At 34.2% G+C, this 14,430-nt stretch overlaps 1 protein-coding gene across 2 annotated transcripts in view; it reads right to left on the bottom strand.

The window, feature by feature from the left end:
* Positions 1–460: 460 nt before the first annotated feature.
* TXNDC16 (thioredoxin domain containing 16) overlaps positions 461–14,430 on the bottom strand; it is an 88,580-nt gene continuing 74,610 nt past the window's right edge. The window contains exons 18-20 of one of the 2 annotated variants that reach the window (XM_076004024.1): positions 11,605–11,765; positions 10,068–10,258; positions 461–918 (exon numbers count right to left, since the gene is read on the bottom strand). In XM_076004024.1, the coding sequence (XP_075860139.1) occupies positions 656–918; positions 10,068–10,258; positions 11,605–11,765 (615 nt within the window). In that variant the 3' untranslated portion in view covers positions 461–655. The remainder of the gene's footprint in view (positions 919–10,067; positions 10,259–11,604; positions 11,766–14,430) is intronic. The other variant, XM_076004025.1, reaches the window with a different exon arrangement.

Here is a 14,430-nt window from a genome sequence, read left to right as displayed (position 1 = left end):
GTCATGACATCAAAAATGTCTCTTGACATTGCCAAATATCCCTGGGGCGTGGGGCGGGGAACTGCCCCATTTGAGAAACACTGGTTTTAACATCATGACTACAATAAAACAAATATAATCGCCAGCTATATAACTCCACTGTGGAGTCAACTATAATTAAATGAGAGGTACATTTTTATTTTAATCAAATACATATCACAGCTAGAACTAAGTAAATTATACTCATTTTTGTCTAGTACTGAGCTGTCCAATACAGTAATCACAGGCCACATGTGGCTAATGAGCACTTGAAATCTGGCTACTCCAAAATGATAAATGCAGTAAGTATAAAATATGCACTGCATTTTGAAGAGTTGGTATGAAAAAAGAATGTAAAATATCTCAGTAATTTTTGTATTAATTGAGCTATTTCAGGTATACTTACTGGATGAAATATAATATTAAAATTAATTTCACCTGCTCATTTTTACTTTGTTTAATGTATTTTCCAGAAAATTTTAAATTACACATGTGACTTGCATTATAATTCTATTAGACGGCACTAGTCTAGACACTTGAAATGATTATTATTCTTTAATGAAATAAATTCTTAAGTTTGTCAAGCCAAAAAGACTTTGGAAAGCACAGCCCTATGAAATCACCTCCCTTGTGAGCATCATAACTCTTTATCACGCCTGAACGATTTTTCTGCTGCTTTAAACCAATTGCTTCTATTCCAATGCTTTATTTTCAGTGCTTCATTCGGTTGTTTTCTGGTTGCTGATTGATCTTCATGTTGTTCCTTATCATTCTCCTGCACATCTATTTCTTTCTTACACTCAGGAACTTTCCTAGTGGGGTGTTGAGATGCAGCATCCATCATACTTAGAAAATCATAAGCTGGAAGAGGAGGTTTCCATTCCTGAGCAGGTAAAATTGCTGAAAGAAAGATAAAACCAAGGGTTAAAGATGAACAGCTACAAAATTATCACATGAATATACTAGAAAATGTTTTATTTTGAAAAATATATTTGTAGGAAGGAAGGCTTCATTAGTTTTACTTAGCAAAGCTAGATTTTTTGTTTTACAGTCATTGTCAATACTAAACTTGATACATTTGTCATTACTAGCCATAGCCATTTTTATATTACCTTTATAAGCTATTATTTTACAAATAAAGTATTAATATAGAAAAAAGGTCCACAGTCTCACTCTCAGTCAGCCCTTGTTGAGGTCTTAAAAAATAGCAACATATGTAATAAGATTACACACAGACAGGTACAAGGTTAAATGAAAACATCTCCTGTTTCCCTACCTACTCCACTCTCTATCTCTAAAGAAATGTAACCATTTCTTATGAATCATTCCAGAAAAAGATTCTGGAACATAAATAATTATTATTTTGTTGTTTATACAAGTGTTTCCTTACATTTTTAAAGAATTTTCTGGTTTTGAAGCTTTTGATTAAGATCCTTTCTACACACTTTATAAAAACAAGTTCATTTTATAAAAATAATTATAGACAAGGATAGATTTAAAGCTGCAGTGGAATCAACTGTACTACACATAGACAGTCATTAGATAATTTCTCTTAGATGCACTTCATGACAGTGAATCTTAACATTATTTTAAAATGTTGGTCATTAAAATAGGAAACTGATTAAAGCTAATAACATATATGAACTAAATTAGCTAACTTTCCTCCATTTATTAGATTTTAGGATTTAGTTGGCCCATTTAAAACACTATTTTGAGAAATAAACTCTATAAGGCAATGCGCAAAGTAAACCTTTTAAAAATAAACTCCAATGAGAAAATCTGTATACTGTTCCATGCCAAAAATGCTAATAATAAATGCTCATAAAATATAAACATGAGCATCTCTCATAAGTATCTTTAGAAGCTTAGAAAATACATATAAATTTCAATTTCCTAGAGTGGATTAAAGCTCAAACAAAAATCTGTATATGTACATATGCAGTATGTCTATACTTTACTTACTGATATATAATTTCTTCACTTAGACTCAATTATATGAAATTCTAGTTGGCAAATCAGCAGGGTATTAAATTTAGACTACCCATGGAACTGGTGTTTCAAATTGGCATTGACAGGATAGCAGACTCAAAAGTAACAAACAGACGAAATATTTTCTTGAATGTAATGAATAGGTGAGAAGAGGAATTGTAGTTTGCAATATGCAGATAAATATATATTAAAGTATCTTTAAGAAAAGTTCAGTTAAAAGCATAATAAATAGTTAGCAATATTTGTGTTTTTGAGACAGAGTCTCCTCTGTCACCCAGGCGGGAGTGCAGTGGAGCAATCATAGCTCACTGCAGCCTCAAATTCCTGGGCTCAAGTGATCTTCCCACCTCAGCCTCCCAAGTAGCTGGGACTAAAGGCATGCTAATTTTTTTTTTTTTAATTTTCTGTAGAGATTGGGGTCTCACTATTGCCCAGGGTGGTCTCAAACTCCTGGCCTTAAGCAAGCCTTCTGCCTCAGTATCCTAAGTAGTTGGGATTACAGGCGTGAGTCACCATGCCCAGCTTGGCAATATTCATTTTTTTAAGGTAAATGCTGCAGCCTAGTGGTCTGAGACTATGACAAAATGCTTGAAACTTAATATCACAATTCTGCTAATTACTTCCTAAGGGAACTCTACAAAGATCTTAATATTTTCAATTGCAAATAAAACTGTAATCATTTCTGGGTAATAAAAACATTATTCATAAAATTTATAATGATAATATATAATAATAAACACTGAGCCTTTACAATATTCCAGGCATTATTCATTTAATCTTTACAATAAGGTAAGTACAATTATTATCCAAGTTTTTTTTTTTTTTTTTTTTGAGACAGAGTCTCACTTTGTTGCCCAGGCTAGAGTGAGTGCCATGGCGTAGCCTAGCTCACAGCAACCTCAAACTTCTGGACTCAAGCAATCCTGCTGCCTCAGCCTCCCGAGTAGCGGGGACTACAAGCATGTGCCACAATGCCCGGCTCATTTTTTCTTATATATTAGTTGGCCAATTAATTTCTTTCTATTTATAGTAGAGACGGGGTCTCGCTCTTGCTCAGGCTGGTTTCGAACTCCTGACCTCGAGCAATCCCCCCGCCTCGGCCTCCCAGAGAGCTAGGATTACAGGCGTGAGCCACCGCGCCCGGCCCATTATCCAAGTTTTATATATGAGAAGACCAAGGCATGTAAAGGTCAGGGAACTGTACCAAAGTTGAGTATAAATCTCAAATAAGAGTAGCCAGTGACCACAATTTCACAGAAATTAAGATGTGCAGCAAGAAAGGTGAGGCAGACATCTGTGGCATCATGTTACTAATTTAGACTATTCCCAGAATGTCCCTGCAACCTACCCCATGCCACCTCCCACCCCATCTCACACAGTGGTGAGAGCAGGCCCTGTTAGCACAGAAGGCAGGAACCAATACACAGAGAAGTGCCATTCAGTTTTCCTGTGCTGCAGAGGCTACCGGAATAGTTCAAGAATAGAAGCAGTGATACATGGAAGTGACAAAAACCCTCAGAGTGAAGTGGTAAAGATATTAACAAAATTGCAATAGAAGATATTCCAGTCTCTGAGGAAGCTCAGAACAATTCTGGTTCTTTCCTCTTGGTGATAGTTGGGCAATCAAAGTCCCCAGGGTCATTCCTTATAAAAAAGAATTTTTACATAGGTAATGATAACACTTTGGAGTTTGTACTTACAAAGTGCCTTTGCATACAGAGTTCTACTTGATTTTTAAAAATACCTAGGTGATGTTTTCAGAGTAGGAATTATCAATCTCATTTTACAGCTGTTAAGGAGGAAACTAAGAAAGACTTGCCTAGAGCCACATAGTTAGTAATTGAGGAAGCTAGCTCATAAGCTCAAGCTTCTGTGTTTTGAACAACACTTTTTTTTTTTTTTTTTTTTGAGACAGAGTCTCGCTTTCTTGCCTAGGCTAGAGTGAGTGCCGTGGCATCAGCCTAGCTCACAGCAACCTCAAACTCCTGGGCTCAAGTGATCCTCCTGCCTCAGCCTCCCGAGTAGCTGAGACTACAGGCACAAGCCACCATGCCCGGCTGATTTATATATATATATATATATTAGTTGGCCAATTAATTTCTTTCTATTTTTATGGTAGAGACGGGGTCTCGCTCAGGTTGGTTTTGAACTCCTGACCTTGAGCAATCCGCCCGCCTCGGCCTCCCAGAGTGCTAGGATTACAGGCGTGAGCCACCGCGCCCGGCCTGAACAACACTTTTTTTTTTAAGCAATTCAGTTTGAGAAGCACTCTAGCCCTAGCTACACCTAATCCTGACTTAGAGTCCATGGGAATTCTGTGTCACTGCAGCTGCAAAATGACAACACTCATTTAATCTTACAAAATAGCAATGCAGACAGTGAAGTAAATGCAGACTATCTGAAGAGTTTAAAGAGCTACAACTAAAAGGATCCCTATACCACGTAGCTAGAATGAAGAAGTCAAAGACAATTGAAAACTACAGAAAGGCTTCCTTCCAGACTGACTTAGACAAAACAGGGAACTTAATTTTGTCTCATTTCCTAGGGAAACATTAAAACCAATAAATTATCTCAAAAACTTAAGACCAAAATACCATCTAAAAGGACCCAGAATTGCCAAAATAATCTTGAAAATGAGGAATAAAGGTAAAGGAATTAAATTTCCCAATTTTAAAACATACTACAGAGCTGTAATAATCAACACAGTGTGGTACTAAAATAAGGACACAAAAACATGTACATGAATGTTCATAGTAGCATTATTTGTAATAGCCAAAAAGTGAAGGCAACCCAAATATCTATCAACTGATGAATGGATAAACAAAATGAGATATATTCATACAATGGAATATTATTTATCCATAAAAATGAATGAACTACTAGGTCATGGTTGATCCTTGAAATCCTTATGCTAAGTGAAAGAAGCCAACATAAAAAGTTATATATTGTATCATACCATTGAAATGAACTGTCCAGATTAGGCAAATCCATACAGCCAGAAAGTAGATTAGTGTTTGCCAGGGGGTAGAAAGAGAAAAAAATTGGGAATGCCTGTTAATGGGTTTCTTTTTGGGGCGATAAATGTTCTGGAATTTGACAGAGGTAATAGTTGCATAGCCTTGAGAATTTACTAAAAGCTACTGAATTACACACTTTAAAAGGGTAGATTTTATGGTATATGAATTATAAATAAATAATCATGATGATGATATCAAATAAAATATCATCCATAGGCTATTTAAGCTTAATAGTCTAGTTAAAACTGCCTAACTTGACAGAAATGAAGTAGACCACCTGGGAAGAATGAGTGTGGTACAACAATTGACACTAAAATTGGCCAGGTGTGGTGGCTCATACCTGTAATTCTAGCACTGTGGGAAGCTGAGGCAGGAGGATCACTTGAGCTCAGATTCAACACCAGCCTGAGCAAGACTGAGACCCCCGTCTCTAGAAAAATTAGTTGGGCATGCTGGCATGCACCTATAGTCCCAGCTAATTGGGAAGCTCAGGCAGGAGGCTCACTTGAGCCCAGGAGTTTGAGGTCGCAATGAGCTATGATGATGCCACTGCACTCCATCTGGGGCAACAGAGCAAGACTCTGTTTCAAAAAAAAAAAAAAAAGGAAAATTAAATCCAGTATGTTGAAGAGATAGCTGCTTTCCCATATTCATTATAGGATATTATTCACAATAGCCAATATATAAAATCAACTTAAGTGTTCACCAGTGGATGAATGGATAAAGAAAATATGGTATATATACACAATAGAATGCTATTCAGCTTTTAGAAAAGAAAGAAATCCTGTTACTTGCATCAACATAGAATAACCTGAAGGATATTATGCTCAGTAAAATAAGCCAGGCACATAAAGACAAATATGGCATAATTTCACTTTTATGTGGTATCTAAAATTACTGAACTAATAGATGTAGTAGAGAGCACAATGGTGGTTACTGGGATTATGGGTGGGAGGTGGGGAATGGGGAGATGTTAAAGTACAAAGTTTATTAAACAGGAGGAATAAGTTCTGGAGATCTGTTGTATAGTATGATGACTATAGTAAATAATAATGTATTATGTACTTAAAAATTACTAACAGGGTAGATTTTAAACATTCTCACCATAAAGATATAAGAAGTATGTGAGGTGATGAGTATGTTAATTAGTTTGATTTACTCATTTCACAGTGTTTATATATATCAAAATATCATATTGTATTCCATAAATATAATAATTTTTCATTTGTCAATTTAAAAAAATTCTAGCTCTGGAGTAAAAGAGATCCAGGTTGGAATCCAAGCTTCCTCATTTACTGGTTAATTGTGACTGAACTAGTTACTTAACTCTTCTAAAGATAATAATACTTTATATGAACCTTGTGAGAATTAAATGAGATAATATATGTAAATCACTTAGCATTGTGCTGGCCACCTCGTAAGTATTCAATAAATGTTAGCTACTATTATTAAATTTAATAAAATGTAACACAGTGGTACTTATTTTTATGTGTAACAACATGTACCACTTTATTATGTGGATTAGATAAAATAATTTAAGAAATGTACTTTTTGTTAGCTATTATTCAAATTAAATATAAAATAATGATACTTATTAAAATACTATTTCATTAAGCAGAAATTCTTCCTCTAAATGTTTATGTATATTGATTAGATATAATGGTTATGGAGTTTAAATAAAACCAGTACAAACTCAATTGTCACCTGACAATCTCAGTGACTACACAGACTATTTGACTAAATCACATGGTGACTTAGAGATTCAATAAAACAAGGAAATGATATGTTAAGATAGATCAGAAGATTTGGTTAAGAATAGGGGCTCTGGAATTACATTCTTTGGTTTGAATCCTTGCTGTGGTATTTATTAGTAAATAACCTTTGACAAATTACTTAACCTCTATCTCAGTTTTATCATCTTGAAAAAGAATACAGTGATTATCCCCCAGACCCCAAATTCTGAGGTGGTTGTAAGAATAAACTAGATAATCCCTGAAATATAATTAGCACCATGCCTGAAAAAGAACACATTCTTAGTGAATACTGGCTATTATTTTTATTCCAACAGTAACTTTCTTTGAAGTACTTGCCCTATACTGTAAAATCAGACGTATCATAATCCATAAGAGTAGAACCATCTGATCAACAAAAGCAATAATAATAATGTGTAGGGAGAAACCCAAAGACAGTTTCAGTCTGAGATATAAGTGTTTGGAATACAAGCATATGTCACTTTATTGTGCTTCACTTTATTGCACTTAGATATTCCATATTTTACAAATTAAAGGTTTGTGGCAATCCTGCTTGGAGCAAGTCTATTGGTGCCATTTTTTCAACAGCCTGTGCTCACTTCATGTCTCTGTGTCACATTTTGATAATTCTCATGATATTTCAAAGTTTTTCATTATTACTATATCTGTTTTAGTGATCTTTGTCATTACTACTGTAAATTTTTTGAAGGGGGGTGTACCACAAAACACACCCATATAAGATAATGAACTTAATCAATAAATGTTGTCTTTTGACTGATCCAAAAACCAGCCATTACCCGTCTCTTTCCCTCTCCTCAGGCCTCTCTATTCCAAGACACAAGAATATTAAAATTAGCCTAATTAATAACCTTACAATGACCTCTAAGTGTTTAAGTGAAAGGAAGAGTCTCTCACTTGAAATCAAAAGCTAGACATGATTAAGCTTACTTAGTGAGGAAGACATGTTGAAAGCCAAGACAGGCTGAAAGCTAGGCCTCTTGTGCCAAATAGCCACGTTGTGAATGCAAAGGAAAAGTTCTTCAAGGAAATTAAAAGTACTATTGCAGTGAATGATAAGAAAACAAAACAGCCTTATTGTTCATAGGGAGAAGGTTTGAGTGGTCCAGACAAAAGATCAAACCAGCCACAACATTCCCTTAAGCCAAAGCCTAATTCAGAGCAAGGCTCTAACTGTCTTCAATTCTATGAAGGCTGAGAGAAGTGAGGAAGCTGCAGAAGATAAGCTGGAAGTTAGCAGAGGTTGGTATGTAGTTTAAGAAAAGACACTCTCTCCATAACATAAAAGTGCAAGATGAAGCAGCAAGTGCTGGTGGAGAAGTTGTAGCAAGTTATCCAGAAGATCTAGCTAAGATCATTGATAAAGATGGCTGCACTAAACAACAGTGCAGACGAAACAACAGTGCAGATTCTTCAGTGCAGACGAAACAGCCTACCATAGGAAGAAGATGCCATCTAGGACTTTTCACAGAGAGAAGTAAATGCCTGGCTTCAAAGTTGAAAGGACACATGGTGAAGCCAATGATATTCATTGACCATTCCAAAAATTCTAGGGCCCTCAAGAATTATGCTCAGTTTACTCTGCCTGTGCCTGATGAACAGAGCAGAACAACAAAAGCCTGATGAAAGCATATTTATAGAAAAAAAAAATTTCCTTTCGAAATATAACTGCTCATTGACAGTGTACCTAGTCACCCAAGAGCTCTGATGGAGATGTACAAGATTAATGTCACGCCTGCTAACACAACATCCATTCTGTAGCCCATAGATCACAGAGTAATTTTGACTTTCAACTTTTATTATTTAAGAAATACATTTCATAAGGCTATAGCTGCCATAGATAGTGATTCCTCTGATGAATCTGAGCAATGTAAATTGAAAACCTTCTGGAAAGGATTCTCCATTTCAGATGACATGAAGAACATTTGTGATTCATGTGAGGAGGGCAAAATATCAACATTAACAGGAGTTTGAAAGAAGTTTATTCTAACCCTCATGGATGACTTTGAGAGGTTCAAAACCTCAGTGGAAGAAGTAAGTGGAGATGGGGTAGAAATAGCAAGAGAACTAGAATTAGAACTGGAGACTGAAGATGTGACTGAATTGCTGCAATCTCATGATCAAACTTTAATGGTTGTGAAGTTGCTTCTTATGGATAAGCAAAGAAAATGGATTAGCCCAGACAGAATTTACTGTGGGTCAAGAAGCTGTGAACACTGCTGAAATGACAATAAAGGATTTAGAATATTACATAAACTTAGTTGATAAAGCAGCAGCAGGGTTTGAGAAAACTGACCCCAATTTTGAGAGAAGTTCTATTGTGGGTAAAATGCTATCAAACAGCATCACATGCTACAAAGAAATCCTTCATGAAAGGAAGAGTCAATGTGGCAAAGTTCATTGTTGTCTTAAGAAACTGCCACAGTCACCCCAACCTTCAGCAACCACCACACTAAATTAGTCAGCAGCCATTAACACTGAGGCAAGTCCCTCCACCAGCAAAAAGATTATAACTCACTGAAGGCTCAGATTATTGTTAGCATGTTTTAGCAATAAAATATTTTTTACTTATGGTATATACTTTTTAGACATAATGCTATTGCATGCTTAGTAGACTACTGCATAGTATAAACATAACTTTTATATGTACTGGGAAACCAAAAAAATTAATGTATCTTTCTTCATTGTAGTGGTCTCAAACATAATCTACAATATCTCTGGAGTATGCCTGTATTAAGAACCAGAGTTTTATATAATAATAATGTATTATTCATAAAATATTGTCACTTTCTTACAAAACTACATATTTGCTTACAGTTATAGAAAGAAAACAAACTGGCATTTATATGGAAAAGCTATGTAAGAACTATCTTGTGAAATCTACAATTTTAAGTTTTATAAAAATAGCATAAAGGACTTATGCTTCAGTAGACCAATGCTCCCACTGTAACAATTTTTTTAACTATATAAATTACTAAAATTGTATGTTTGAAGACATTGGCATGCTATACAAGCAACATGGACTTAGTGAACTGAAATTCAAGAGATGAAAGAGGCCTTCATAGGTGAGCCAGCTGTCCTAGATTAAGGCTTTGCACCTTTGGCCTTATAATCAAAGACTGTCCCACAAACAATGCTATCAGCATATTATTATTGAGGATACTTAGAAATGTTACAATTCAGCTCACTCTAGCATTCATTAGCTTCATTTAAAGTTTAAAATTTATGGATCAAAATGCAGAACCATATGTATTGAACAAAATAGAAAACTTACTGATAGGATTTTCTAGTCCCGCTTCTAATTTCTTAAGCCATGATATAAGGTTTAGTTCTGTTATAGCCTGGTCTGAAGGAAATGCATATACTTGGCCACCTGAATGCAGATTCACCAAAACAAGAACAGGAAGGGGAGGCACAAGGTCAAAATATGCCTGCAAGATTCCTCTCCCCACAGGAGTATTCTTTCTACAAAAGGGAACAAATGAACGTGTTAATTAATGTTCTTTCTATAAAAAATGAAAATAGTTTATAGAACATTATACATACATAATGAGTGAGATGTGCACCATCTGGGGGATGGTCATGATGGAGACTCAGACTTTTGGGGGGGGGGGGTAAATGGGCATTTATTGAAACCTTAAAATCTGTACCCCCATAATATGCCAAAATAAAAAAAAAATTAAAAAAAAAAAAACTTTAAATAGTATTATACCAGTAAGTTTAGTTTATGAAAAGATGTTCCCAAAACCAAGAAGTCTATAATGATGTGACTAGAAATCAGATTCTTTAAAAGTTTCTTTTTATTATGGGGCATTCTCTTTCTCTTAGGAGAAAAAAAGGCAGCCAATGACAGTTTTAATGAAAATCAGGCATAGCCCAAGCACTTGTCAATTGAGGCTTGAGGCAATCAATAGTTTCCTCCCAAAGTTTAGTCAAGTATCTGATCATATGTCAGCTCAAAAATTAAACAGTTATATAACTATAAGATAATAAGATACTTATTTTTACAAATCCTTCTTTTCCAAATAAAATTGTGCCTTTCCTCAGGAAAAAAGGAGAAAGGGTTAATTTCAAATTAAAGAAGTGAAAAATAATTATGTTCACATGAAACCGTATGTTAAAGATACCTAGTTTTCCTAATGCACATTCCATGTTTTGTAAAATATTATTTTACTCTTCGATACCTACAGTGATAATTACCTGGAAATTTTTGCCTCGAGCAGTAGGATGTACTATTAAACGCTTTACAGCAAAAATTTACATTGTCTCACTTTTGTAATGTTTCAAATGAGTTAAAAAATAAAATATGTCTTTCATTTGATAAATCTGAATGAGGGATAGTATATGTGTTTATGTGTATTTGTGAACTTTGGTCAGAGACATTAAATGTAACACAAGCCATACGTCTAGAAAACACACTAGGAAATATTGCTGATGAATGCTCTGAAACCTTCTGTAACATTATAGGCTGGACTTTAAAAATATAGAAGTACAGAAGAAGGAACTGAAGGAAAAGGCCAAAATACCACAATGTTTACTTTTCTGTATTTGCCAAATTTTCTTCAATGAACATCAATAACTGTTAAAATTGGAAAAATTATTACTTTAAAAAACTTGTAGAATAAAATTCAACCTAAAACAAGGTCATCTTGGACCCTGTCTAAGGGAAGTTAGCTATTAAAATATCATGACATATTTGGTCCTATATTACCTCCAAAGGTAGAGTTAGAGAATTTCATTTCCTAATGAAAATGTAATAATTATCATACTTTCTTTACCTCTTATATATTAAAAATAAAAAGTACACTTACAGATTTAACCAACAAGGAGTAAACATATCCAGATATTTCTGTTTTGCCAGTGTCAATATTACTTTTTCATACTGAGGATTCATGCTGCCATCACTGAACAAAACCAATAATGGTTTCTGAAGTCTTAAATAAGTAGGAAGATTTTCCACAGTGATTTCTGGCTGTTAAAAGAAAGGGACCAAAAAAAAAAAAAATACATGGAGGATGATGATGCCATACAATAGAAAATACTATTCAAATCACTCATGCAATTTTAGTTTATAAAATGTAATTCAAACACATTTTCACTTAAGTAGAGATTTTACTATACTAGTAACTATGAATCTCAAGCTTCTTAATGAGTTATTTTCAAAATAAAATTGCTAATAGAATTTGAGAATCATTTAAAGGCACCCCTGTTTTATAAGATGTAATACTTCTTTTAATAATTTCTTATGCTAAAATCTGGACCAAACTAGCCACTGTACACATGACAAACAAAATTTTGTTATTTTTTCCTCTAGGATAAAATTTTTTTAACTGACACATAATTGTACATATTTATGAAGTACACAGCATTGTTTTGATACATGTAATGTATAGTGATTAACATAAAATTTTTGAAGAAAAATATAAGCTGAGAATATATGTTCTTAAAGATATGTTCTTTCTTTTAATATCTGATTACTTAAACGTTAATAAAATTTTACTTTCTACAATATTATGATTTTTAGCATAATTAAAATAATCAAAGATATGCTAAGCAAATCCAACTGCCAATCTCATGTCTTTCAGTTTATAATAACTGAAAGAAGGAATTTAATAAGCAACTAGAAATCTATTATTTTTATTAATTTAAAGATGGGGTAATCATTTTTCTATGATTCCCTTGTGCTATGCACATTAAAGTAAAATTTTCTATGCCTTTTCTCCTGATCTGTCTTTTGTCAGATGATTTTCAGTAACCTTCAGAGGGTAAAGGAGAATTTCTCTAGGCCCCTACACTCTGTTTATCTTAGAAATACATCCTTTCTCCACTTTCCCCCAACTCAGGAAAAGGGCCTAAAATTCTATTTCCTTAGTAGTAATGACTCCTTCTGCATGAAGTATATCCCCCTCCTAAATATTGATAGATCTTATTAAGCCTGCAGAAACATGAGGTGAGACATAGACACCACTGCTCAATTCAAACATCTACTAAGAACTACAGTGTTCAAGATGTTATGCTGGGTGCTGAATATATAAAGAAATAAGATACTTTCCCTGCCCTCAAAGAGTTCATAGTTTAGGGAGGAGACAGATAGGTATACAAACTGCTGTGATCCATGAAACAATCTAGTGTATGACAATAAGGAAATCTATTGGCTCAAAATTAAACAAGCTAAAAAACAAATGTTTGAGGAATTGATACTTGAGCTGGGCTTTGGCTGAAGGATAAGATCTTGACAGGCTGATATGTGTACTTGAGCAGGGATTCCAGATACAGGGAACATCATGAGGATGGGCAGAGAGCTGTTAAGGCATACATCATATATTGGGGAATAGTGGAAGTGAAAGATGCCATACTTAGGCCAAGCAAGAAGCAAATGTGGATGTGAGACCAGATGGGTAATGCCTTAATAAATTTTCTAGCTCTTGGGAATACTGAGAAGATTTTTGAGTCAGATTAGTGATTAATTAGGCATGTTTTCAGAAAGACAAGTGGAATATGATTTTGAGAAAAGAAAGACGAGTGATGGACCCTCCTCTTTTCTGTATCTGTCAGGAAAGAAGAACCAAGAGTTATATGAGTTTACAAGGAAAGTTAAGATTAGAAACTCAGATCTAGGAATCATCAGCTAGTAGTGATGGTAGAATTTATGAGTATCGATAAAATTTCCCAAAATAGAACACAGTAAAAGAATTTAAAGGGTTGAAGATGTAATTCTAGAGAATAAATGAGACAGGTGGTCAGAGGGTTGAAAGAGTCTCTGGAGAGGAATGAACTCCAAAAGGCAGAAGAGAGAATTTTAAGAAGGAATGGTACAGACAACAGTTTTGATTGCTATTGAGAAGCCAAGAGGAAACAGTTAAAAGGTCATCAAATGTGGTACTTGGAAGGTGACCTTTGGTTATGTATATAAGAGGCTATAATTGTGTGAGCCCTGGTATTCTAAACTCGTCCATAATAAAAGCATAAAAAAGAACCCAGTTTATCTTAAAAAAATTCCAAACCTGCTTCCTAACAAATATTTCTAAACGTGATATAACTGCTTATGCAGTTAATTATTATATATTTCAGACTTAAGCACTTATTTATCTGGCCTAATTTGTCATCAGGTTCATTAAAATAAAAATTTCATGCCATATGAAAAATTTTTACCATCTGGTCATCTACTTTCCTTCCCCTTCCAGATGAAGGAACTAAAATCTTTCTAAAGTCTGTTTAATTTTTATTATAATTGTTCAGTATTTAGTTGAATATCACAAATCAAAATATTATAAACTCAAATATAAACTGTCACAATGCTTATCACATCTGCTTTAACTGTAAACAGATTTTGATAGATAAGTTTGCCCAAAGTTTCTCAGGCTTAAAGAAGGTAATCTTAAAGAAAAATATTACATTCTAATTTTTTCAGATTCTATCAGATAGGCCAAGATAGAAAAGATAGAAGAGTAAAATGATATAAATCTTTGGTAGGACAATACAAAAATGTTATCAGAAGCCTCAAAAATGAGTATACTGTTTAGATTAGCAATTCAATTCAATTCTATTCTAATAGAAATTTACCCTAAGTATCTAACCATGAACACACCCAAAGATTATCTACAAGGATGTTCCCTGAATTAAAAAACAAAAAACTA

Source organism: Microcebus murinus, chromosome 6, assembly GCF_040939455.1.
Source record: "Microcebus murinus isolate Inina chromosome 6, M.murinus_Inina_mat1.0, whole genome shotgun sequence".
NCBI classification, from domain to species: Eukaryota; Metazoa; Chordata; class Mammalia; order Primates; family Cheirogaleidae; genus Microcebus; species Microcebus murinus.
The sequence above is the reverse complement of the archived record's forward strand: the minus strand, read 5'-3'. Positions and strand labels throughout refer to the sequence as shown.